Here is a 27,097-nt window from a genome sequence, read left to right as displayed (position 1 = left end):
GAGAGAGAGAGAGAGAGAGCGAGAGAGAGACAGAGAGACAGAGAGCATGCAGTCCTCAATGCTAATCAACCCCTCCCCATCTCCTTTCAAATTATATTCATACTTATGGTTGCTCAACCACCTCTCCACCCCACCATCAGCCTATATAAAGAATATCCTCGCTCATGGACTTTATTATCACGACACAACTAGTCAACATAGACAGTAACCCTAACAGCCGTCTGCCCCCGGGGAGAGCAACCGGATAATAAAAACGGACAGAGACTAATTACAATTAATTGACAATGCAAACGCAGCTTTTAAACTAGTCATTCTCATTTTAACAATTCAGTTGTCAAGTTCTAACGTTCTAATGAAGATGAAGTGAAGAGGCAGAACAACACCCCGTCTCTACAAACCTTCCAAACTCTGAACAGACACCTGTTTCAGACAGGCACGCGACAATGTATCGGTCCACAAAAGGAGCATCGAAGGCTCGGAGGGACCAAATCAACGCAGAGATTCGGAACCTACAGGAACTGTTGCCCATCTCCGATACTGACAAAGCTCGACTCTCCTACCTACACATCATGTCACTTGCCTGCATGTACACCAGAAAGTCTGTATTCTTCGTTCAAGGTGGGTTCAACCTTTTTGTTCTTTGAAATATGTTCACATTAAGTGTGATTAGGCTAATAGGGAAAGCTTGCTTTTGCTCTTGTGGTTTTTGTCACCAGGTGCACTTCAGTTTAACGTGCATGGTCGACAACTACTGCCGCATATCATGCACTGTAATTCAGAAGTTGATCTATTAATCTATTATTTGGCTATAGTTAAATTTTTTACATAATGGCCTTACAAGTCTTTTGCTGTCCGAAGTGTTGAAAATGTTTGGCGCTGTCCGTGGTAGTCTTGAGGCTGTGAGTAAAGAGTGCGTGTGACTCCAACCAGTTTGAGGCATAATATTTTAGTATGAACACGATCCCAAGTGAATAAAATGCAAATAGTAGAATGTCTTATGTGCTTCTTTGTGTTAGTGACGATATTCACAACTAACGTTAGACCGCTTCTTTTCGCTGCCAAAACCAGACGCTCTTCAAGACGAAACCGTGGACTTCATGTCTTTTCACGAGCTCTCGGGGCTGATGCACGAATTGTCAAGTTTCATGCTACTCCTAACAAGCGACGGAAAACTTCTGTATCTATCAGACAACGTCGCAGACCACCTCGGGCATTGTATGGTGAGTAGCCTAAGCTACAAACTGGTGGCTGTTGTTACTTTGACATACCATACACTGAAAGTATTTCTACATAGGCCTATGAAAGTCCCATTCAGTATCACTCAACTTGTTTTTCTCATTCAGGTGGACCTGGTTGCCCAGAGTGACAGTGTGTATGATATCATCAATCCTATGGACCACTACGTCATGAGGAGCAACATTGCAGGTCTACCAATGACCACTGCTGATACAGGTAGACATACCATCATTACTCAAATGTTTACCCATTCTTATAATTACAACAGATTACATCAATCTACATCAATTTACATCTCTATTTTATCCTCCTCTAGACAGGTTATTTCGGTGTCGCTTCAATACTACAAAGTTCATCCGGCGGCAAGGTGCAGGGAACAAGTTGATGCTGGTCAGAGCTCGCTGTCTCACCCCACCTTGCCCTGTCTCTAATTACTGGACCTCCAACCCAGTATGGGTGTGTTTCTGTACCCCTCTGAAGATAAAAACGTCTAACCTCACAATCGCCAAGAGTGCCCCCCTCACCCCACCCCCTGAGCACGCCTTCCTGCTTGCTTGTTTCCACTCTCAACACAACAGGGACATGAGGCTTTGGGACGCTCAGGACAGGTAAGAATTAGCCTGGTTCATTCTAACACTTTGAATTGTGTATAGGCATGAGAACATGGGGTATGTTATCAACTCTGTCATCCCCCTTTCCCTCCAGTGTGAGTGTGTACCTGGGCTATGATGTGGAATCTCTACGCACTCGCTCCTGGTACAGCCTGGTTCATCCCAGGGACCTCTCCCATGCCTCTGAACAGCACCATATCCTATGTGAGTACACCCACAATAACACAACTACCCAACCAGACTACAGCACCACAGCCACTTAACATACATTCCAACACAACCAGTAATACAAACCACAGGAGGTTGGTGGCACCTTCATTGGGGAGGACGGGCTCGTGGTAATGGCTGGAGCAGAATCAGTGGAGTGGTATCGTGTTTGATGCCATTCCATTCGCTCCGTTCCAGACATTATCATGAGCCCGTCCTCCGCTCAGCAGCCTCCACTGGTACAAACACATGAGGAAGACAGACCAGTAAGCAGATGTGAACATGGGAATGTTTCTGTCTCTGCAGTAAATGAARGAGGGGAGCGGCAGGTGGAGATGGTATTGCAGGTGGAAACAGCAGACCACTCCTGGGTCTGGCTCTATATGGTCCTCCAGCTGAACAATGGAGAACACCCCATCAGCTGCCACAACTACATCATCAGGTACCACAGCTACACTTGTCATATGCCATTTGTGTAATCTCCAACCTTTAACAATAGATGCAATACAATATATACTATCCAATATATACTTTACAATATATACTATACAATATCTGATTGTCTCTTTTCCTCTTTCTCTCTCTCTCAGTGAGTCAGAGGCGTGGTCAATACGCCAGCAGCTGTGTTTGGAGCAGAACCAGTTCCCTGGGTATTTGGGTTCTGCTCAGAGCCTGTCTAGTCCAGACCAGGTCTTCAGCAGCAGTGGCCTGTCTGCACATTCTTTAGACTTCAGCACTGCCACGTCTGGTGTGAGCGCTTGTGAGGAGCCCATGCAGCCAGTTGGTTATGGTCCTCGGTCCAGCCTGTCATCTCTGGATGAAGAGAACTTCCCCCAGACACATGGAGAACAACACCAGTGGAAACCAAAGTCCAGCCATCTTTCTGTTGGGCCAACCACTGTGTACCCTCATGCCTCACTGACTGACCCTGAGTCTGATATTCTGTCTCAGAGAATAACCTCTCAATCTCTAACCAATATTTCAGACCCTCTCCCCTCCTCCCTCACCGAGCCCCTTGCCCCTCTTACTATGCCCCACCCTCAACAGATGGGGGAGTTTGCATGCACTCCCCCGTATACCCCTCATCTTGAAAGTGGCAGTTTTCCTTTTGGGGAGCAACTGCAACTCAGTTTAGTTCACATCAATGCAGCTGTGTCATGCCCAATGGCCCATGAAATGATTACCTCAGCACTCAGAGCACCAGCCTTCTCCCAGGCCTTCTCCTCTGATCATCCTGAGCTGTTTTTCCCAGGAGAGCCTCATAGAAAGCTGCCCCCCACCACTGATAGTTTTGGGGGAGATGAATGCTCCATCATGAGCCTGCCACAGATTATGGGGCCTTTGTATGTGGATGTTTCCCACAGGCCCTACCGTGGCCCTCCGAATGAGCTCCTACTTACCCCAGAGGCATCACCCACACACCCGCCCTGCTCCTTCCTCTCCATAGACAGAGAGCAGGAGAGGGAGAATGAAGAAATTTCTCTCTTGGCTAAATATATTAGCTCTTTAGCTGAGGGATTTTGCTGTGACCCGCTTCTACCCGGAGTGACCCCATCCACCTTGACTTCACCCAGCCTTCAGGCCACATCCCAGAGTTCCTCTCCTCCTTGTGGAGGTGAGTGCCAGCCCTGGAGGGGGCTAGACCCGCCCCTTAGCCGAGAGGATATCTCTCTGTATGAGGAGAGTATGTTACTTGAGAGCCTAATTGAGGAGCTCCCATCGTTCCCTTTGTCCCGCTCTTCATGCTCCTCTTCTCCCTCTTCCTCCTCTTTTAACTCCTCCCCCCCTTGCTCGCCACTCACTCCCAGCCTCATCGAGGGTGAATCTTCAATCGGTGTAAACCATTTCTGTAGCGTGCAGTCAACGCAGTGTAACTGCATGGCAGTGGGTGGAGCTATGATGGTCATCAGGGTGATGGATATGGAGGTGTCAGAGGAGCCTCCATCGTCACTACCATCATCAGCCATCGTTCTCACAGCCTTCCAGGAGGGTGCCTCTGCCTTGGTCCATCCGGCCCCCACCATTGGTTTGCCCGATGCCCAGTCCTTTCTGGAGGAACTGGGTGACATGGGACCTCTGTTTGAGGCAGATGCCTCTTTCACCCCGTATTGGGGTAACAACCTGAGTTGTATCAACTCCCACTCAACCATGCATTCACAAAGTTTTCACCAAGGTAAGGGGCCATTTTTGTCATGCTCATGTGTTAATATAAGATAGCAGGCTATATTACTGGCACATACATTTGTTTTCATTGTCTCATCAGATATTTCAATGTTACAGTATAAGATGCATGAGACTACTAAGAAATCAGTGTGAATAATACTGGTTGCTGAACTAAATTAACTAACGCTTCTCTGTTGTTTTCTTTCATTTCAGATGGAAGCCTGCGTGACCCTGCGTTTTAAAATAAGTCTGTGACTTACTTCATTCAGTATGGCATATTGTCATATTTTAAGATGCAGCTTTTCCTGTAAAAGCTGAATGTGCAAAATGTATTCAAAAAATATTCAGAAAGGTGAAAATGTAAATTCTCCTATCCATATTTCGGATACTTAAAATCCACTATTGTATAATACTGTTTTCTGATGATTCAGTTGAACATGCATTACTTTGAATTGATTTTATTGCTAAGTAACCTCATAAGAGGTAATTTAAAGTGCCATATTTAAATTCACTCATAGTGAGGAAGAAGGCTTTTTTGAGCACACAAGATCACATGGCACAAATGTATCATACCACAACAATTTTGTTTGGTTTTATCTATAAAGATGCAGTGCTTGTTTATACACTGATCTACATGTTGGTTGACTATGGTCTTATTTTGTTGAAAGAATGCGTTTAAGTTTGAATATCATGATGGGTTGTCTTTCAGCATATGTGCTCTTCGCATACTGTGTTTGACTGATCTATATATATATATATTTTATATGACTAAAAGTGGAGTGAAAAGTGTGTATTACCAGTGTACCGATAATATATGCTGTACATTCATATATTATATCACTTCCTGATGTATTTATTTTATCAGAAAATGTACATCTAGTACATTAGCTAGTATATTTAATATATAAGTGATGGACATTATGTGTTGTTTATAGTTGCCAATGTATTTGGATACCAATCAAAAGCAAATTAAAATCTATATTTTTTAAGTCTTTGTGTCTTACTGAGGAATTAGACACTGTATTTCTGTAAATAACCCATCTGCCAGACTTTCCTCTATTCGCCATTCTCTGGTCTCTATTGTGTGATGAGAGTCAGGGACACTTCTGACGTACATTGTGACGCCTGTCACACAATCTTGACTATGGGGAACAATCAGCATCCCATACTGTGCAACAGGCTTGAATGTGCCTGCATTTACACACACACACACACACACACACACACACACACACACACACACACAGAGAAATCAGTGTGCTACCATAAACAGCCACATCATATTTAGCTTACGTTGATTGGACTAAATCCTTTTTGATATCTTTTAGTTGTCACTGTATTAAACTAAGCAGAGGTGATTAGATGATGTTGAAATGTTGCTGGAATAGTGGAGGCAGCTCCTGTTTTCTTTGCTACTTGCGGTAACTCTCTGTGGTTCTAAATCAATAGTTTTTTAGTAGTCTGAAAATGTTGTAAACATTAACTTGCTTGACCATGCTGTAGGTCATATAACTATTTATTAGATGCAATGTTTTGTGGACTTCACCGGACAGATGTTGCTCTCCGGTTTTGTGATGAAACAAAGCTGTGGTTGAATCTATTCTGCCACCATGTCTTCTTATTGTCTCAGCCTTAGGCCTATATATCACGGTGTCAAGGCATATGAACTAACAGGTTATAGAGCAAAATACAATTATCACAACACACACACTGACCAAAAGTACGTGGACACCTGCTTGTCGAACATCTCATTCCAAAATCGTGGGCATTAACATGGGGAAGGTGCCCCCTTTCCTGTTATAACAACGTCCACTCTTCTGGGGAGGCAGATGCACCCTTTAATATATTAACTAGAATGATATTAAATTACCCTCATTCTCAAATACCGTCCACCCTCCTGGCCCTTTGCACCCACTGGGTCTTGTAGCGCTGCTGAATTCTATGAAAGAGGTTCATACTTCTAATGCTCTCTCATTCTATCCTTCCTGCCCTCCCATCCTTGTGAAAATTGAAGAGGGACGAAAATAGACTGAACCTAAATGAGAGAAAAACAGGAGAGCGATAAAAGGATAGGAAGACATACAAGGAGGACGGACTTGCATTTTTTTCCCTCCCTCGCTCTCACTTGTTATCTCTCTACCTCTCCCTTCCCTCCCACTCATCCATTCAAGCCATTTGCTTTTTCCTTTCATCTTCCCTCTTTCACACATCTGTGTTCTCTTGTTCATTCAGTCGTACCTCTTTCATGGAAACCATCTCCTTATGAGTAATTTACATCATACTCATCTATCCCCCTGTTCTCTTCTCTCTCGCTTTGCATCCGCTTGCTACTTCATCTGCTCTACACAGAACCACATACATAGACATTCACACACAAACAACGCCACCCCTCTCTTTCTGGTAGATGGATGTGAAGAAATTATATCCACCTGGCAAAAAAACTTATACAATAGGCTCCCTGTGGTGGTTCTCAACTGTTAGATTATTTTCTTCCTGTCAATTATAAACATGGACAAAGAATTATATCAAATATAAGGAACTAGTGAGATGCCTGATCTGTCATCTTTGGTTTACCCTCCAGCTCCAGCACACCCCTATTTCAGGGATTCTAAAATATAGGATACCTTGGGGCTTGTTTAGAAAATGTTCGACATCAGATCCAAAATCATAATCTTATCCTCTGGCCAACTCATGTGCATGGTGTTTTTTTTCTTCTTCGTGTAACCGGCCAGTAGGTGACAGTAGTGCTCTTACAAAAATCTGTAACGGAAACCGTCGCACTCAATACGGAAGAAAATGTAAAATACTTCCTGCGGTCATACGCGTGAGAGCAGTTACGATTTCTTATTTTCCCTATTATAATTATATATATATATTTTAAAGACACACGTCGGTGGTTTGACCTTGGACAGGAACAGAAAATCAACAAGTACGATTTGAAAATACTGTAGAGCATGGCTTTGGACTAAAGAGTAGGGTTAGCTGCAAGGTTAACAATGTGACAGACAGGTTCCCCTAAATCCTATATTTGCCTCTTTTGCAGGGATGGCGTCATTGGGGAGTCTGAGACCAATGTTGACATCACTTCTGCAAGGTAACTTCATCATGCCTGCCTATTTTGCACACGCACTGAAAAATGTAGGCACGCACGACTAAGTTGCTTTGGATAAAAGCGTCAGTTTAATGGCACATAATACAATATAGTCATATTACACACGTTTGTTTTACTATCGTGGGGACCAGACGACTGATTCCCATTCAAAGTCATATTTCCTTAACCTCAAACTCTAAACCCTAAAATAACATGTTTTCTTGTGGGGACTGGTGAAATGCCCACACTTGTTTGAATCTGTCTTGTTTCACTATCCTTGTGAGGACTTCTGGTCCCCACAAGGATAGTAAAACCAAAAACACACGCAAACACGAGGCTTGACATCCATGCTCTTGACTTCAGACCTGCAGAGGTAGGGAATCTTACCTTGTGAGGGCCAGTGTGTGGAAGCACAGCTGATTAGCCTAAAATGTTTTTTTATTGAAGACCAGATTATAAGCTTCTAAATTGAATGGTACTGCTTTTGCTGCATCAAAATTATGCACACTCACTGCTCCTTTGCAAAGAAGATTGACTATCCCTACTTCAGAATATCCTCAGCATCTTGTTTAGGCATACATGAGCTGTTATGTTTACAGTTTACTCTAAACATTAGAAGTTGGAGCAGATCTCTTACTCACTCTTTGTATCCTATTAGTGTCTCAGTCTGTCTCCCAATGGTCCGGACCTGTCCTCTCCAGAACTATGGCTACTCTGAATCAGATGCATCGCCGGGGAAAGCCGTCCCCCCCTCCCCCGAGTGTCAGCGCCATGTTCGGCCGCCCCCAGCTGAAGGCAGTGATCCTGAAGACAATGATCCGGAAACCCAAGAAGCCAAACTCGGCCAACCGTAAATGTGCCAGAGTCCGCCTGAGTAACGGCAAGGAGGCAGTGGTCTTCATCCCTGGGGAGGGACACAACCTTCAAGAGCACAATGTAGTGCTGGTGCAGGGGGGCAGGACACAGGACCTGCCAGGAGTCAAGCTGACTGTGGTCAGGGGAAAATATGACTGCGCTCATGTTGTGAAGAAGAAAAATAACTGAGAGGGATAGGGAATGTTTTTTGTTGTATATTTGTAATAAATGTCTTGGTTCAAAGTTGGCTTAGACCCAGTGATTGATCTCTTGTGATTTATCCCATGTGTCAGTAATTCCCTTTTCACTTTTGCCTAATTAAATAAAGGTTAAATAAATATTAAATTGCAGACTTCAGCAATAGACCCCTATGCTATATCCAGAGATGAGCACATTGAGCAAAACTCTTTTGAACCTTTATTTAACTAGGCAAGTCTGTTAAGAACAAATTCTTATTTACAATGATAGCCTACCCCCTGGCCAAACCATCCCCTAACCCGGACGATGCTGGGCCGATTGTGTGCCGTCCTCTTACAGGATATGAAATAAGATTCTAATATTTTTATCTCTTGACATTACTGCATTATATATGAAATAAATACCTGTAATTTTAACAGTTTAGATTTATAGCATATGTAAGACTTTTATTTTGAAACATGAAACAGGCACATGACAACAGCACTCGCGACACTAACGCGTGTTGGTGGAGGCGGAGCTGAATATTTGAAAGTGGCGGGCAAGACGAGATCTATGACAAGCACCGACTGAAGTTCCTTTGACGAAAAAAAACGTTCAGTCAACTACATTTATTACGACAACTGATGCGTGGTTACATGCGTTTCTTATTCTATCCTCTGAAAAAATATCTAGTTTTAAGAAACATTTAACTAACGTTAGTGGTGACTAGTTACCAAGCTCGAGGCAAACTCATTTTAGCGAACGTTTGCTAGTTCATTGCAGGGGTGAAGACCAACGTCTTGCCAGCCCAAAAAAGGTAAGTGACCGTCCATAGATAAGTTACTGAACGTGTTTGGCATGGTAGTGTAGTGGTATGATCAATGATGGTTCAGCTATCGGCAAGATGGCTAGCTAGTTAGGTAACCAAATACAAGCTAGCTAGCTACGTGCTGGCTAGAATCCACCGTCCGTACTATCAGCAAAGATGGTGGTGGATAAATTAAAGAGTTCACTCACACGCCGTTTACCATTGAACACAACTAGTAAGTTCCGGTCTACTTAACGGGGTGGGTCGGTCTACCAGCGAGGGCGTGTCTCTTTCCTGTTTTGTTTGATATCAGGTGTTTTTCAATTACAATGAGGCAAAAGTAGCTTTCAGAAAATACAATTTTCCGATCTGCACCCTTTCAAGATTTCCTTTAACTTAAAATGTTTTATTTATTTAACTAGGCAAGTCCGTTATGAACAAATTATTATTTACAATGGCGGCCTAGGAACAGTGGGTTGCCTTGTTCAGGGGTAGAAAGACAGATTTTTACCTTGTCAGCTAGGGGATTCGATCTAGAAACCTTTTGGTTACTGGTACAAAACGCTCTAACCACTAGGCTACCTGACGCCCCTAATGACAACACTGCTTTGATATTTGATATTGGCCACACTGTCCATTACATAATCCTTTTATGCTTCTATCACCTGATTTCGCAGCATGACAAAGGAGGATGATAAGTCCATCCCCGTGCGGGTTGCCCTGCGGTGTCGACCTTTGGTTACTAAAGAAATCAACGAGGGTTGCCAGACCTGTCTCACCTTCGTGCCAGGGGATCCACAGGTCAACAATCGATTCTACAAGACATAACACAGCACTTGGCATTGCTTCGTCCCGCAACGAGACATTGTTTACAGATTGCTTGTTGCGGAGCTTCCATAGCCTGGCTTCATTAATCAACCAAACCTAAACTATTTGGTTTTACCAAAATAATGTTTCCCGTTGATACATTTCCAATATCTCTAGGAACAATACTTACGATTCGTCTTGTTGAATGTGTCCTTCACTGTCAAATAAGTGTTTAAAACACGTTTTTATCCAGGGTCTTCCATTTTCAGCCTGTAGAAGTAGAGATTATACGCGGTAGTTTATTCTCGCGTGACTTCAATGGCAGCCCACAGGCGGTCAATGGAACACCCTGGATAAAAACATGTTTTAAACACTTATTTGATAACAAAAGACACATACAACCTGAAAAAAGTAAGTATTGTTCCTACATATTTGGATATGCTTCTGTTTATGGGAAACGTATTTTGGTGAAACCAACTAGTTTAGGTGTGGTTGATCGAGGACGCCAGGCTATGGAAGCTTCTGCAACTAGCCATCTGCAACACTTAGCCTGATGTTTTATGGATTCAATTCCATAAGAACAATTGTAGTCTATTATAGTTCTTCTCTCTTGCAGGTGATTGTTGGCATTGAAAAGGCGTTCACGTACGATTATGTTTTTGATCCTACAACTGAACAAGAGGAAGTCTTCAACAGTGCTGTTTCACCGTTGTTGTGTGGTCTTTTCAAAGGTACAGGGGGAATTTTTTTAAACTTTCACACAGGATTGCCTATAGAACCAGTACTGGTTCTATGGGTATGGGCAAAATGGAATAGAATCAATAAGCTGAATGTATAATGTTTCTACTCTTCTTTTCAGGCTATCATGCTACTGTGCTTGCGTATGGACAGACGGGTTCAGGGAAGACCTTTTCTATGGGAGGAACTTATACGTCGGCCCAAGAGAATGAGCCCACCGTCGGAGTCATCCCCAGGGTGGTCAGAATGATCTTCCAGGAAAGGGAGAAGCATACAGATTGTGAATTCTCTCTGGCAGTGTCTTACCTGGAGGTGTGTGGGAACCTCTGTGCAGTATTCATCATGATTGTCACAACACAATGCATGTTTTTACTGTGATAATGGACAAAACAATCATTGTTACCGGTACATTCCTCTTCTCAGAAACTCAAAACAGGGAGTCATGATGCTTAAAAAGACAGGATTCGGATTATTGATGAAATACATTTCTTTGTGTCTGGAGGTATCCTGGGCATGTTTTTCTGTAACATTTTGTCTTAATTTTGTGTGCCATAGATATACAATGAAGACATCCTGGACTTGCTCTGTCCATCGGTATCCAAAGATAAACCATCAACCATCAACATTCGGGAGGATCCCAAGGAAGGCATAAAGGTGTGTGTCTTTTACAGTTGAAAATGTTGCTAAATATGTTTGAAACAAGTCAAATGTACTTGTTTAAAAGGACTGTTTGGGGGAATGTATTAGAGGTCGACCGATTATGATTTTAACGGCGATACCGATTATTAGAGGACCAAAAAAAGCCGATACTGATTAATCGGCCAAAAAAAAATAAATATATATATATATATTTACATTTTTTAAAACATATTTGTAATAATTACAACAATACTGAATGAACACTTTTTTTTATTTTAACTTAATACATAAATAAAAATCTATTTAGTCTCAAATAAATAATGAAACATGTTCAATTTGGTTTAAATAATGCATAAACACAGTGTTGGAGAAGAAAGTAAAAGTGCAATATGTGCCATGTAAAAAAGCTAACGTTTAAGTTCCTTGCTCAGAACATGAGAACATATGAAAACTGGTGGTTCCTTTTAACATGAGTCTTCAATATTCCCAGTTAAGAAGTTTTAGGTTGTAGTTATTATAGGAATTATAGGACTATTTCTCTCTACACCATTTGTATTTCATATATCTTTGACTATTGGATGTTCTTATAGTATTGCCAGCGTAATCTCTGGAGTTGATAGGCTTGAAGTCATTAACAGCGCTGTGCTTCAAGCATTGCTAAGAGCTGCTGGAAAAACACAGGAAAGTGCTGTTTGAATGAATGCTTACGAGCCTGCTGCTGCCTACCACCGCTCAGTCAGACTGCTCTATCAAATCATAGACTTAATTATAATATAATAACACACAGAAATACGAGCCTTGGGTCATTAATATGGTAAAATCCAGAAACTATAATTTTGAAAACAAAACGTTTATTCTTTCAGTGAAATACGGAACCGTTCTGTATTTTATCGAACGGATGGCATACCTAAGTCTAAATATTGCTGTTATATTGCACAACCTTCAATGTTATGTCATCATTATGTAAAATTCAGGCAAATTAATTATGGTCTTTGTTAGGAAGAAATGGTCTTCACACAGTTCGCAACGAGCCAGGCAGCCCAAACTGCTGCATATACCCTGACTCTGCTTGCACAGAACGCAAGAGAAGTGACACAATTTCCCTAGTTAAAAGAAATTCATGTTAGCAGGCAATATTAACTAAATATGCAGGTTTAAAAAAAATACTTGTGTATTGATTTTAAATATTGATGTTTATGGTTAGATACATTGGTGCAACGACAGTGCTTTTTTTTGAATGTGCTTGTTAAATCATCACACGTTTGGCGAAGTAGGCTGTGATTCGATGATAAATTAACAGGCACCACATTGATTATTTTCAACGCAGGACAAGCTAGTTAAACTAGTAATATCATCAACCATGTGTAGTTAACTAGTGATTATGTTAAGATTTAAAAAAATTATACGATAAGTTTAATGCTAGCTAGCAACTTACCTTGGCTCATTGCTGCACTCGCGTAACAGGTAGTCAGCCTGCCACGCAGTCTCCTCATGGAATGTAATCGGCCATAATCGGTGTCCAAAAATGCAGATTACCGATTATGAAAACTTGAAATCGGCCCTAATTAATCGGTCGACCTCCAGAATGTACAGTACCAGTCAAGTTTGAACACACCTACTCATTCTAGGGGTTTTCTTTATTTTTCTTTTCTTTTTTTTCTTTATTTTACTATTTTCTACATTGTAGAATAATAGTAAAGATATCAAAACTATTACATAACACATGGATTCATGTAAAAGTGTATGAGTTTTGCAACTGCACTTGAAGAAACTTTCAAAGTTCTTAGTTGGCGCCATCGGGGTGGCAGGGTAGCCTAGTGGTTAGAGCGTTGGACTAGTAACCGAAAGGTTGCAAGTTCAAATCCCCGAGCTGACAAGGTACAAATCTGTCATTCTGCCCCTGAACAGGCAGTTAACCCACTGTTCCTAGGCCGTCATTGAAAATAAGAATTTGTTCTTAACTGACTTGCCTAGTTAAATAAAGGTAAAATAAATAAATAAAAATGTAGTAACCAAAAAAGTGATAAACAAATCAAAATATATTTTAGGTTCTTCAAAGTAGCCATCTTTTGCCTTGATGACAGCTTTGCATACGCTTGGCATTCTCTCAACCAGCATCACCTGGAATGCTTTTCCAACAGTCTTGAAGGAGTTCCCACATATGCTGAGCACTTGTCTTGTTGGCTGCTTTTCCTTCACTCTGTGGTTCAACTCATCCCAAACAATCTCAATTGGGTTGAGGTTGGGGGGATTGTGCAGGCCAGGTCATCTGATGCAGCACTCCATCACTCTCCTTGGTAAAAATAGCCGTACACAGCCTGAAGGTGTGTTTTGGGTCATTGTCCTGTTGAAAACCTATGATAGTCCAACTAAGTGAAAACCAGATGGGATTGCGTATCGCTCCAGAATGTTGTGGTAGCCATGCTGGTTAAGTGTGCCTTGAATTCTAAATAAATCACAGACCGTGGCACAAGCAAATCACCATCACACCACCACCTCCATGCTTCACGGTGGGAACCACACATGCAGAGATCATCTGTTCACCTACTCTGCGTCTCACAAAGACGAGGCGGTTGAAAACAAAAATCTAAAAGTTGGACTCATCAGACCAAAGGACAGATTTCCACCGGTCTAATGTCCATTGCTCGTGTTTCTTGGCCCAAGCAAGCCTCTTCTTCTTATTGGTGTCCTTTAGTAGGGGTTTCTTTGCAGCAATTCGACCATGAATGCCTGATTCGCGCAGTCTCCACTGAACAGTTGATGTTGAGATGTGTCTGTTAAACTCTCTGAAGCATTTATTTGGGCTGCAATCTGAGGTGCCGTTAACTCTGAACTTATCCTCTGCAGCAGAGGTAACTCTGGATCTTCCTTTCCTGTAGCGGTCCTCATGAGAGCCAGTTTCATCATAGCTCTTGATGGTTTTGCAACTGCACTTGAAGAAACTTTCAAAGTTCTTAATTTTACAAATTGACTGACCTTCATGTCTTAGGGCTAGGCGTCCCGCTAGCGGGACAACTTCTGGTGAAAATGGAGGGTGATGAATTCAAATAAATAATCATAAAAAAGTATGGATATTAAACATTTAGGTACATATAAGTGTCTTATATCGGTTTAAAGCTTAAATTCTTGTTAATCTAACTGCACTGTCCGCTTTACAGTGTGTGATTGTTTGAATACGGCGCCACACATCTAAATATTTTTCCACCAGCACAGGTTTCATAAATTCACAAATAGCGATTTAAATATTCACTTACTTTTTGAAAATCTTCCTCTGATTTGTCATCCAAAGGGTCCCAGCTATAACATGTAGTGTTGTTTTGTTAGATAAAATCCTTCTTTATATCCCAAAAAGTCAGTTTAGTTGGCGCCATCGATTTGAGTAATCCACTCCTTCTATCATGCAGAGAAAGGAATCTGAAAATATACTCCTAAACTTTGTTATAACAAGTCAAAATACGTTTCTATTCACTCCTCAGATACCCTAAAATGTAATCAAACCATAATATTTCTTACGGAAGTATGTTCAATAGGAAACCAATTTTTAGCAGGTGTGTCCTGTCTTCGTGGTGCGGGCAAACACAAATTTCCCTTTACTAAAACTGATATTTCTTATTTGTTTTTGAAGTTACAAGCCTGAAACCTTGAACATAGACTGCTGACACCCTGTGGAAGCCATAGGAATTGCATCCAGGGAGCTAATTTTCAATATGACCGTATACATGCCATTCTAAGAGGATGGTCTCTCTCAAAAAAAAATCAGGTTTGGTTTTTCTTTGGATTTTCTCCTACCATATCTATTGTGTTATATTCTCCTACATTATTTTAAAATGTCTACAAACTTCAAAGTGTTTTATTTCAAATGGTACCAATTATTTGCATATGCTGGCTTCAGGGCCTGAGCAACAGGCAGTTTTACTTTGGGCACGTCATTCAGGCGGAAATTGAGAAAAAAGGGTTAAATGATGGGCTGTAATTTCTCTTTGCTTATTTGAGCTGTTCTTACCATAATATGGATTGGTATTTTACCAAATAGGGCTATCTTCTGTATACCCCCTCACCCTACCTTGTCACAACACAACTGATTGGCTCAAACGCATTAAGAAGGAAATAAATTCCACAATTTAACTTAACAAGGCACGCCTGTTAATTGAAATGCATTCCAGGTGACTACCTCATGAAGCTGGTTGAGAGAATCCCAAAAGTGTGCAAATCTGTCATCAAAGGCAAAGGGTGGCTACTTTGAAGGATCTCAAATATATTTTGATTTCACACTATTGCTTACTACATGATCCCATAGGTGTTATAATCATAGTTTTGACATCTTCACTATTTTTCTACAATGTAGAAAATAAAAATCTTCGAATGAGTAGGTGTGTCCAATCTTTTGGCTGTACTGTATGTTTAACCCATTCTCCCTATCTTAGATCGTGGGCCTGACTGAGAGGGAGGTGTTCTCTGCCAGTGAGATGGTGGGCTGCTTGGAGCTGGGGAACTCAGCCCGTACTGTGGGCTCCACTGCCATGAATGCTGCTTCGTCTCGCTCCCATGCCATCTTCACCATCACCCTGGAGCAGCGCAGAGGGGCAGACAAGTCAGTCTTCTCTCTAGCTTTCTCCCATAGATCTCTCGCTTTCTAATTTTCATCCCAAGGAAACGTGGCAGTTCATGAATGTATCCGACACGCAAAGTGCTGCATTAACATTTTTTTATATGCAAATCTCTGTTGATATAGTTAATTCAACTAATTTGTTTGTTGTAAGTTGATTTGTCCTCATTTCTTCCATTCTGTTTCTAAATGTGTGTTTGTAGATCTGACAATGTGGTGTCAAAGCTACACCTGGTGGATCTGGCTGGCTCTGAGAGACAAAAGAAAACCAAAGCTGAGGGCGATCGTCTGAAGGAAGGTGAGTCAGCTACCAGAAGCTAACACTTTGGAAAACAGCAGTAAGCTGTGTGCTTTGACGCCAATTAATGCTTGATTGGAAAATGTGGTCGGAGGCTTCATATGGAGGGTGTGACACAATTGCGGAGCCTCCGGAGGCATGCAGAGACCAAATCAAGCTCTGTGCTGCATCGCCGTGGGCCTCAAATTTTGTAACAATGTGGATGGCTCCGTATAGCTCCACATTGACATGATTGATTGACAGTAGATGGGGGGTGGTACATCCTGTATAAGTACAAGCTCACTTCCTTAACAACTTCCTTCACAATCTCTGCTCCACTAAGCGCAAGAAGTATGAAAGTGGCGGCTGCATCACAGTAAATGCTGTACGGCCATTTCAGACATCGGATTAACCATGCTATGCCTTTTCAGTATTGTTACGGCCCATTATTAGCACAATCTACATGTTTTACATGACAGTCCCAGTTCTAATTCATTGTGTGGGTAGTTTAGTATCAGAACCTTATTTGACTCTCTGCTGTCTTCCTGTCTGTTCCAGGCATCAGCATCAACCGAGGCCTGCTCTCCCTGGGCAACGTGATCAGCGCCCTGGGTGACGAGAGCAAGAAAGGCACCTTTGTCCCCTACAGAGACTCCAAACTAACCCGCCTGCTGCAGGGTGAGAGCTCGATGGGATGGATGGGTTCAGGGGGATGTGGTAGTTGAGCAGTGTAAATCCGGGCATTGCCGCCCATGTATTTTCTTCCTGGGTCTAGTGGTATCAATTCAGGATTTGCTTTAAAGCACAATGAACATAATAAAGATGTGGTAGTCGGATGACTGAGAACAGTCGAGATGCATACGTTGTATACCCTAAGGCAGGCAACGAGATTCAGCCACAGGCTGATTTTTGTTGGAGCGGATGTTCGGGGGGCCGGAAAATAATTTGTACAATGCAAATTGACCCAAAAAGGGATTGTGTTTTCTAATACAATCATTTTATACCTTGATTACTTTGAGACACGATCACATGTTTTTTTGTTGTTGTGTGGGAATAGTTGGGAACAGATTGTCTAAATTAAACAACATTTTGCTGAATTCCTGGTGATTTTAGTCTTTATAAAAAAAAATACCCCAAACTAAAACTCACTTGCTGGACTCCTGTTGCCGACTCCTGCCCTAAGGCATTCAACGCAACACAAAGACGTATTCATCAAAAACCTGAATGTTTCTTAGATTTAGAGACTGAATAGCTGTACTCTATGTTTAAAAGTGGGCATTAAAGAATCAATTCCTGCTTTCTCCAACAGATTCTTTGGGAGGTAACAGCCACACCTTGATGATAGCGTGTGTCAGCCCTGCAGACTCCAACATTGAGGAGACCATCAACACGTTGCGTTACGCTGACAGAGCTCGCAAGATAAAAAACAAGCCTGTGGTCAACGTGGACCCTCGAGCTGCTGAAATGAAACGTCTGAAGCAGCAGGTAGGTAGTGACCACTGACCACCGTACTAAGTGACCCTACAATTCGACCCTACATTTACATGATTCAAGTGTCCATTGTTTTGATGGAATATTTCGTATTTTGGACACAGGTCCAGGAGCTACAGGTGATGCTTCTGCATGCACGTGGGGGTGTGGCACCAGTGCTTTCTGGGTAATTACTACTAAATAATTTCCACAACTGACATATAGTTGAAGTCGGAAGTTTACATACACTTAGGTTGGAGTCATTAAAACTAGTTTTTAAACCACTCCACAAATTTCTTCTTAACAAACTATAGTTTTGGCAAGTCGGTTAGGACATCTACATTGTGCATGACACAAGTCATTTTTCCAACAATTGTTTACAGACAGATTATTTCACTGTATCACAATTCCAGTGGGTCAGAAGTTTACGTACACTAAGTTGACTGCGTCTTTAAACAGCTTGGAAAATTCCAGAAAATTATGTCATGGCTTTAGAAGCTTCTGATAGGCTAATTGACATAATTTGAGTCAATTGTAGGTGGATGTATTTCAAGGCCCACCTTCAAACTCAGTGCCTCTTTGCTTGACATCATGGGAAAATCAAAATAAATCAGCAAATACCTCAGAAAAAAGATTGTAGACCTCCACAAGTCTGGTTCATCCTTGGGAGCAATTTCCAAACGCCTGAAGGTACCACGTTCATCTGTACAAACAATAGTATGCAAGTATAAACACCATGGGACCACGCAGCCGTCATACCGCTCAGAAAGGAGATGCGTTCTGTATCTTCGAGATGAAAGTACTTTGGTGCGAAAAGTGCAAATCAAACCCAGAACAACAGCAATGGACCTTGTGGAGATGCTGGAGGCAACAGGTACAAAAGTATATATATCCATAGTAAAATGAGTCCGATATCGACATAACCTGAAAGGCCGCTCTGCAAGGAAGAAGCCACTGCTCCAAAACCGCCATTAAAAAGCCAGACTATGGTTTGCAACTGCACATGGGGACAAAGATTGTGCTTTTTGGAGAAATGTCCTCTGGTCTGATGAAACAAAAATAGAACTGTTTGGCCATAATGACCATTGTTATGTTTGGAGGATAAAGGGGGAGGCTTGCAAGCCGAAGAACATTCCAAATGTGAAGCACGGGGGTGGCAGCATCATGTTGTGGGGGTGCTTTGCTGCAGGAGGGACTGATGCACTTCACAAAATAGATGGCTTCATGAGGAAGGAAAATTATGTGGATATATTGAAGCAACATCTCAAGACATCAGTCAGGAAGTTAAAGCTTGGTCGCAAATGGGTCTTCCAAATGGACAATGACCCCAAGCGTATTTCCAAAGTTGTGGCAAAAAGGACAACAAAGTCAAGGTATTGGAGTGGCCATCACAAAGCCCTGACCTCAATCCTATAGAAAGTTTGTGGGCAGAACTGAAAAGCGTGTGCAAGCAAGGAGGCTGACAAACCTGACTCGGTTACACCAGCTCTGTCAGGAGGAATGGGCCAAAATTCACCCAACTTATTGTGGGAAGCTTGTGGAAGGCTACCCGACACGTTTGACCCAAGTTAAACAATTTAAAGACAATGCTACCAAATACTAATTGAGTGTATGTAAACTTCTGACCCACTGGGAATGTGATGAAATAAATGAAAGCTGAAATAAATCATTCTCTACTATTATTCTGACCTTTCACATTCTTAAAATAAAAGTGATGATCCTAACTGACCTAAAACAAGGAATGTTTACTAGGATTAAATGTCAGGAATTGTCAAACTGATTTTAAATGTATTTGGCTAAGGTGTATGTGAACTTCCGACTTCAACTGTATGTCCTTAGTCCTCTATCAATCTATTCAGCCAAAGAGTCTAAACCTTTGATGACTGGCAGAATGAACATCCACGGGTCCTTGCTATCTGGGATCCTTGAGACATATCTACCCCATTTGATATTGAATTTTAAAACGGTTAAGGTTAGATGAGGGGTATGGTTAAGTTTAGGGTAAGGATGTCTCAAGGGTCTCAGATAGCACTAACCGAACTTCAATTCTGGGAGCTTAAAAAAGGTAATTTCCTTGTTAAAGAAATATAAAAATACTACCAAAAAGTATCTCACTGACTCCTTCCATCCCTTCTTTGAAAAAGGACTGAGCCAGCAGAGAATGTGTCCCAGATCCTGGAGAGGACCCGTGCCCTGCAGGTTGAGAACAACAAACTGAGCCGTGCGCTGAGTGAGGCAGCAGGCCAGACTGCCCTGATGTTTGAGAGGATCATCATGGTAAGGACCTGCACTGGTCTTGGACTAGGTCTGTCTTGTCACAGGCCATACCAACATCACACAGCAACGCTGATTGACTGTTTAGAATATTTGGAGATATTACCATGATCGTCACATGTGCCATACTTTTTTGTCACTCCACACACAGACAGAGCAAGCAAATGAAAAACTGCAACACAAACTGCAGGAGTTGAAACAGCATGCAGCGTAAGTCTGAACTCTTATGTGTTACGCCCATTGTCCTTTTGTCATTGGCACCAGAATTATCTGTGTTAAAACTTCATGCTTTTCTTTTAGGTGTAAAGTGGACCTGCAGAGGGTGATGGAGACTCTGGAGGACCAGGAGCTGAAGGAGAATGTGGAAGTGATCCAGAATCTGCAGCACGTCATCCTGCAGCTCCAGGTACTGCCAGACGAGGGAGCTCTAATAAACCACAAGGCTGGATCTACTGCTGCATGACTGACTGCATTCAGTCATTTTTTATGTTTAGCGAGCAAAGCACATCAGACAATTGTCTGCATTCCATTGTAGCTAAGCTGTTGCTGTTCAATGCCATTACTTTATACACTATGAAAGTGACGCAGAATTTTCCAGGAAGTGGCCTGGTAGATAAAAAATAAATAAATGTAGGCTTTTTGAATGGTCTTCAATAGGCAAAGATGTTGCGCAATGGTCTTCAGTGCAAAAATGTCGTAAAAGGCATCTGGCAGAAGTAAATTCCCCACAAACATTAATATTATTTTACATTTCACAAATGTTTTGATTTAATCATCAAGCTCCTTCCAAATATCAGGAGACTGACCCCAGAAGTATGACATAGGGTAATGCCACTTTCACAGTGTATTGATCATGCTAATCATAAAGGTAATGGACACTTGATTTATTTTCACTTTAATTACACACATTGCATGTGTAACACCATTTGATGGCTGGATATTTTAGTTCCCTACACCATATTTCAGTTCATTAATAAGAAGCTGCTTTGTATCGTGTCTGGGTAATAGTGTCTGTGCTCTTGTTCCTCCAGGATGAGAGTGCTGGCCTTGCTGCCACCATTGAGGCGTTGGCTGCAGACTGTGGGGCTGAAGGAGATGACAGCCCTCATCTGTCTGGCAGCTGCAACGAAATCCCAACTGATGGTTCACCTTCTGTAAGTCTCTGGTCGTCTAATGCAGAACCCTGTCTGTGCTGCAGATGCGCTTCTGCAAGGCTGTTGTTTCCTGAAGACATCCAGACGTGTTTTTGGGGTCGTTGCATTTTCACTGAGTCTTTTGAATTGTTGTACATGGTGTTTGTGGGTTTTGTACAATGGGTATGTTGTACAAAACTGGTGTGTTTTTGTTATCATACAAGCATACATCCTCTTCCCCCACCCTCCACAGGCTGCTACTGACAAAGACTCTACAGAGGGCTTCACTACCCAGCATGCCTTGCGCCAGGCCCAAATGTCCAAGGAGCTGATTGAGCTCAACAACGTTCTGGCTCTAAAGGAGGAGTTTGTCCGGAAGATGTGCCAGAACGACAGCCACCTGGAGCCTATGCAGACTGAACACCAGGTAGGGCTGGAGATGAGACTGGAGAGAAAATATGGGTTGGCTGTAAGAGGTTGAGAGGGCTGCAACAGGGGAGGCAGCACCAGCACAGCACTGATTCTTATCCACTGGGAATGTTTTTGATTGGCTGCTTCAAACTGAACTGATGGAGCTCCTCATTGACTGTTCTCCTTCAGGATAACATCAAGAGTCTGCAGACATCAGTGGGCTCTCTGCAGAAGGAGAAGGAGGACCTCATCCTGGTTCTCCACTCTGCCAAGAAGGACGTTAATCAGGCTAAGTAAGGCACCTGGCCTCATTGGGGGGGTTCAAACGATGATATTACAGCATCTTTATGTTCAGGCTGTACATTGAATTGATATGATAGTTATCTGTTGTGAGAGTCTCTTTCATAAGAGCCATGAGCTTGGTGTGTATTCACAACTGTATGTTCCTCTGCATTTACAATGGAGTCATCAGTAATTTCCCTGTCTCTATTCTCTCCCTCTCCATCTGTCCACCAGGCTGAGCGAGCAGCGTAGGAAGCGTCTGCAGGAGCTGGAGGGTCAGATCACAGACATGAAGAAGAAGCTCCAGGAGCAGTCCAAGCTCCTCAAGCTCAAAGAGTCCTCTGTCCGCAGCGTGGCCAAGCTCAACCATGAGATCCAGGTATGACCGGGTGCTTGCCAGTGGCTGACCTAATCAGCAGGATTTCAGGACAATAAGAGGTTTTCAGTCGACGGTCATCGCAATCTAAAGAAGTTGAATTCAGGCCTTGCGATGGCAATCCAAGACGGGGTTGTTGATGGCGTCCCTGTTTGTCTGCTCTCTTTCCCTGTAGGCTATGAAGAGTCAGCGTGTACAGCTGATGAGGCAGATGAAGGAGGACTCTGAGAAGTTCAGAGTGTGGAAGAATAAGAAGGACAAGGAGGTGCTTCAGCTCAAGGAAAAGGTGTGTGTTGTGTGTCCATAATCCATACATAAGATACACTGTTCACCATATTAATTTCCATGTGGTTAAGATTGATTGATTGTTAAAAAAATTCTCACCTCTTTCTCAGGACCGTAAACGTCAGTTCCAGATGGTGAAACTTGAGAGTGACTTCCAGAAGCAGGCTAATGTCCTGCGCCGTAAAACTGAGGAGGTGAGGCTTGGGTCTTGTGCACCGTGCTTCTGTTTTCGTCTGCAGACCTAATCGACCAGGAAAAAGTGTTTTGTGTCAATTCTTCAATGGTTGTTAGCTGGAAGTGAGGAGAGATATTTCAAATTCTGCGGGTCTTCACCTTCAGGCTGCAGCAGCCAATAAGCGTCTGAAGGATGCCCTGCAGAAGAGGAGTGAGGTGGCCGAGAAACGAAAGGACGTCCATTACAGAGGGCAGGAGGGAGCAGCCGGGAGAGTGAAGGTCTGGTCACCTTTGTTTGATTCTGTATGCGTTGGTGTACTCTGAGTTCTTTGATAAACTGTTTTGAGTGTGAGGTCCTGGTTTGCAAGAAAGGAAACAATTACCATAATTTGTTAAATTAATCTGCGTTGTGTGGTCTGAGTGGTTGTGTGGTTTCAATGAGTGTTGTCGCTGTGTATGCATGTATCAATGACCGAGTCAGTAATGTATGCTGTGACCTGAATTTAACGTACGTGCGTGTGTGTGTGAGAGCAGACCTGGCTCCTGAACGAAGTGGAGGTGCTGGTGAGCACCGGGGAGGCGCGGCGCCACCTGCAGGACCTGCTGGAGGACAGGAAGATCCTGGCAGAGGAGATCTCCCAGCTCAAACAGCAGATGGAGGCCGGGGAGCGGCCCGCTGCCAAAGTCAGGGTGAGTGAAGTTGCTCTCCTAAAGAGATCAATGAGAATCTAAACTTTTACTAAATGAGGATTCAGTGGAATTTCCAACGCTAGGCTACATGAAGAAATGATGCCTCTTTGTTTCTCTACAGAAGTGAAACTGTTGTTATTGTGCGTTCTCTCCCAACACTTTCACAGCGTCGGACCCTCATCATCTCCGAGCTGGAGAGTCAGGGAGAGCTGGAGGCATCTCTCAGTAAACAGGTGGACAACCTGGAGACGGAGATAAACCTCAGGTGAGTCTGACTAGTACAGACCTTACCCATTACCTCCCACAGCTGAGGGATTCCTTCAGTTCCACTCACATTGACCTCCCCTTACTGCTAATGCATTTGTGTTTTTCATACAAAAGGGTACCCAGATCATTTGTCTTTTAGTTGCATTGCTAAGCATTTTTGCACTGTCATTGGTTATTCCCGACCCTTTTCTCCTTTGCTTGCCTGGAGAAATGTTGTCATAGTAAGGCATTGCTCCAAAGCTTTTCACACCTTCCAAAGCCTACGCCTTCCCATCTGTTCATTGTTAGTTCCTGTTGATAGGATATTGTGACTGCTGCCAGAAGCAAGTCCTTAAGAACTCGGTTCTTTTAATGAGGACAGAAGAGTAATGATATGTGATTGGCATAAAATGTGATCAAGTATTTACATTTGGTCAAGTGAATCACATCCATGTGCATTTATAGACACACACATTCACATTAATCAAATGTATTTATAAAGCCCTTTTTACATCAGCTGATGTCACAAAGTGCTGTACAGAAACCCAGCCTAAAACCCCAAACAGCAAGCAATGCAGATGTAGAAGCACGGTGGCTCGGAAAAACTCCCTAGAAAGTCAGAAACCTAGAGAGGAACCAGGCTCTAAGGAGTGGCCAGTCCTCTTCTGGCTGTGCCGGGTGGAGATTATAACAGTACATGGCCACATGTGCTCTTCCATGGATTTCCACCTAGGAGTGCCCAGATAGCTGACCTACAACAGAAGGTTCTGGACGCAGACAATGAGGGGCGGTTGAAGCAACGCTGGGACAACATCACTACTATAGTGGAGGCCAAGTGTGCCCTCAAGGTCCTCATGTCAGAGGTGAGACACATTCGCATATCATTGAACTGCATGCTTTTTAGTCTCACAAATCAAATTGGAAATGTCTTGAAAAGCATGTTATTCTCTGCCTATTAGCCTATCTCGTAAGCTAATGTTTACTGACAAAATGCATGACCACCAAAAATGTTACCGCCTCCACAGTTGGTGTCTGCCAAAACGGCCAGTTCTAAGCTGGAGAGTGACCTGAAGCAGGAGAAGGGCAACATGCTGGACCTGCAGAAGACTATGTATGATGAGAGGAAAGTGATGTCCACCATGGACATGGAGAACCAGCACCACCTGGTGGAGCTGGAGCAGATGCACCAGGAGAAGGTCCTGTACCTCCTGGGTCAGCTGCAGAGCAAAGAGAGACAGTCTGTGGAGGAAAAGCAGGAGGAGGAGACTTCCAAACGGGAGAGGGAGCTTCTGCAGCGCCTCAAGTTCCAGGTCTGTCACACTGTCCTCTCAGCTACTGTGCACACTGACATGTTATAGGAATGGTCATACAGTCAGTAAGGTCACATGCACTTGTTTCTACTATTAATCCTCATTGTCCATGTAGGTTGACTGCACTCAAAGTTCAGCTCATAGTGTTGAGGTTGAAGCCAAAACTGAATAAAGGTTCTAACCCCCTCCAAATATAATGCCCGTCTCTACAGGAGGATGAGATTGAAAAGATGCAGAAATTGAATGAGCAAAACCAGAGGCTGTTGGATGACAATGAACAATACAAACAGGTAAATACACAGCTGGGCATATACAAGGACAATATAACACTCAAAGCTATATACAAGAACTATGGTCTATAGTTACCATTATTATTATTCATTTAATTTGTAAATGGCTTTTCTCACACCCATTGCTCTAAAAGCACAGGTTATTACATTTTGAAACATTAAGGTCTACTATTTGTTGAAACTGTCCATATCAAGCAACGTTTGTTCTGTTCTCAGAAACTAACACTGCTCCAGTTGGCCAGTGGGAAAAAGATTAACGTCCTGCCAGCATCCACTCAGTCCCCAGACGACTCCTTTGAGTACATCCCGCCAAAGGTAAGCCACTGACATCCTTCCTTACCACTGTCTATTTCATATACAAATGTTAGAGGAAAGATTACCCCTATATGAGTCTAGGGGAAGCTGACACTGACCTAGGCCAGTGCTGGGCGGTTGCACCATCTCACTGGTGGTGTTCTTTACTTCCTGCAGCCTAAAGGTCACCGTTTCACTGCAGCCAAGGCTCCCCTGAATATGACCATTGACATTGAGGAGCTGGAGTCTGTCTCCGAGTCAGAGGAGGAGGATGAGTGGTGCCCTGAGATGAATGAGAGAGGCCGTAACAGAAAGAACTCCAACATCAAGAAACCCAAGGCAACAGGGGTGAGAACTTAGTCTATATTAAATTATTTTGTGAGATGGGCAACACTGTCGTTTTAGAGATGGTCAGATCACTATTATCATGCATTTGCAGTGTTAAAAGTTTGCGTATTTGTTAAGTGTGCCTGTAAGGGTCGCTGTGGCAACAAGCTGTGCCGGTGCCGTAAGGGAAAGATGACATGTGGGGAGAACTGCCAATGTGACCATGAGAAGTGTCGTAACATCGGCAACCAGAGGTCCAGTACAGTAAGTTGAAAAATACTCGATGTTGTATTCTACATAGGCTCCCTACATTCAATAGAATGTTTCATTGTTGGTGCATATATTTTTCAGAATCATTTCCCTCTCTTCCTAAAAGCAGGACTCTAGCGAAGTCACAGATGATGGATCCAAAGATTCAGTTTCTATTCTTCAAGACCCCACAGCCATTAGCTCTGGGGATACCACGTTCTTTAAACCACCCTGTGCCACTCCCACCAAGGTAGGCTTCTCTATACCATCAACAATGGGCTCAATGGTTGTAACATCATACCCTTAACAGACTCATCACACTCTCTTCCAGAAGGGTACTGTTTAAGCGTCAAGGTGCCTTGGGTAGTGTTATGGTTGAGTTGGTAATGAATCTGGTGTGGTGATATTATTTTACACTGAGCTGCACCTGAAGTGGGTATTGGGTATTTCCTTGCTTTATTCTTATAGCTTGTGAGGAAGACTTCTGTCTCTGCTGAGGAGGAGGAGGAGGAGGAAGAAGATGGTGATGAGGATGAAGAGAGGAACACAGCCAGCTTCTTGAAGAAGAAGAAACGAGCCCTTACTAGCTTCCAGAACAGCTTTTTCTCTGGATGTACGCCCATCAGAGAAGAGTCTTGAGGTGGGCAAAGGATAATATAGTATAGACAAATCATGCAAGAACTTAGCCTCTGCTATAGGATAGTCCTTTCATCTGTTTTTGTCAGTGTTTTGTTGTTCATTTTTTTCCCAATGTCTTAAATGTCCACTCCTACATTCCTTGTAATAAAGTGTAGCAATTGATTCTAAATTAGACATCACTCTTTTGTCAGTTTGAATATGAGGGCACTGGAAAATTCACTTACTCTGAACTGACTTAAATGTATTAATTATGAGGGCTGAAATGCACTAACAAGCTGATTTAATTCGATGTTGATCATACAAGGGAATTATTTTGTCACTTGAAATGTAAATGTTTAATAGGTTGTATGTAACGGATTTTCTATCAATAGAAATGTATCATTTTTTAATACTCATTTTTATTGTTATCCATAATAAATGAATAATTCATGA

At 42.7% G+C, this 27,097-nt stretch overlaps 3 protein-coding genes across 4 annotated transcripts; all 3 read left to right on the top strand.

Annotated features, from left to right (window-relative positions):
- The first annotated feature begins 282 nt into the window (after positions 1–282).
- LOC111950950 (neuronal PAS domain-containing protein 4A-like) lies at positions 283–4,459 on the top strand. Its single transcript, XM_023968905.1, has 8 exons — positions 283–618; positions 1,069–1,220; positions 1,344–1,452; positions 1,553–1,844; positions 1,942–2,051; positions 2,361–2,496; positions 2,645–4,227; positions 4,431–4,459. The coding sequence occupies exons 1-8, from the start codon at positions 444–446 to the stop codon at positions 4,457–4,459; spliced, it is 2,586 nt and encodes an 861-aa protein (XP_023824673.1). The 5' UTR covers positions 283–443.
- A 2,541-nt stretch (positions 4,460–7,000) lies between these two features.
- LOC111950635 (small ribosomal subunit protein uS12m) lies at positions 7,001–8,410 on the top strand. Its single transcript, XM_023968378.2, has 3 exons — positions 7,001–7,146; positions 7,261–7,311; positions 7,967–8,410. The coding sequence occupies exons 2-3, from the start codon at positions 7,263–7,265 to the stop codon at positions 8,350–8,352; spliced, it is 435 nt and encodes a 144-aa protein (XP_023824146.1). The 5' UTR covers positions 7,001–7,146; positions 7,261–7,262; the 3' UTR covers positions 8,353–8,410.
- A 467-nt stretch (positions 8,411–8,877) lies between these two features.
- Positions 8,878–27,097, top strand: LOC111950625 (chromosome-associated kinesin KIF4-like). Of its 2 annotated transcripts, none has more exons than XM_023968366.2 (30): positions 8,878–9,157; positions 9,826–9,949; positions 10,572–10,686; positions 10,815–11,005; positions 11,249–11,347; positions 15,757–15,923; positions 16,142–16,236; positions 16,774–16,893; positions 17,525–17,700; positions 17,811–17,872; positions 19,830–19,962; positions 20,111–20,169; positions 20,260–20,365; positions 20,991–21,113; positions 21,346–21,519; positions 21,693–21,796; positions 22,020–22,164; positions 22,337–22,447; positions 22,557–22,640; positions 22,786–22,899; positions 23,155–23,310; positions 23,478–23,575; positions 24,290–24,419; positions 24,582–24,866; positions 25,079–25,156; positions 25,373–25,471; positions 25,628–25,798; positions 25,916–26,041; positions 26,157–26,276; positions 26,495–27,097. In XM_023968366.2, exons 2-30 carry the CDS (start codon positions 9,827–9,829, stop codon positions 26,663–26,665), a joined length of 3,735 nt encoding a protein of 1,244 aa, XP_023824134.1. In that variant the 5' UTR covers positions 8,878–9,157; position 9,826; the 3' UTR covers positions 26,666–27,097. The 2 variants fall into 2 exon arrangements, with proteins under 2 accessions (XP_023824134.1, XP_023824133.1); XM_023968365.2 differs by having other exon boundaries at positions 26,154–26,276.

Source organism: Salvelinus sp. IW2-2015, linkage group LG23 (assembly GCF_002910315.2).
Source record: "Salvelinus sp. IW2-2015 linkage group LG23, ASM291031v2, whole genome shotgun sequence".
NCBI lineage: Eukaryota > Metazoa > Chordata > Actinopteri > Salmoniformes > Salmonidae > Salvelinus > Salvelinus sp. IW2-2015.
The sequence above is the reverse complement of the archived record's forward strand: the minus strand, read 5'-3'. Positions and strand labels throughout refer to the sequence as shown.

Excerpts from the sequence above, each read along its gene's own strand:
- LOC111950635 (XM_023968378.2), top strand. The coding sequence starts at position 7,263 with ATGGCGTCATTGGGGAGTCTGAGACCAATGTTGACATCACTTCTGCAA. Across the intron at positions 7,312-7,966 it reads GTTGACATCACTTCTGCAAG|TGTCTCAGTCTGTCTCCCAA; the intron begins GTAACTTCATCA and ends GTATCCTATTAG.
- LOC111950625 (XM_023968365.2), top strand. The coding sequence starts at position 9,827 with ATGACAAAGGAGGATGATAAGTCCATCCCCGTGCGGGTTGCCCTGCGG. Across the intron at positions 15,924-16,141 it reads CAGCGCAGAGGGGCAGACAA|ATCTGACAATGTGGTGTCAA; the intron begins GTCAGTCTTCTC and ends GTGTGTTTGTAG. Across the intron at positions 22,448-22,556 it reads TGCTTCAGCTCAAGGAAAAG|GACCGTAAACGTCAGTTCCA; the intron begins GTGTGTGTTGTG and ends CCTCTTTCTCAG.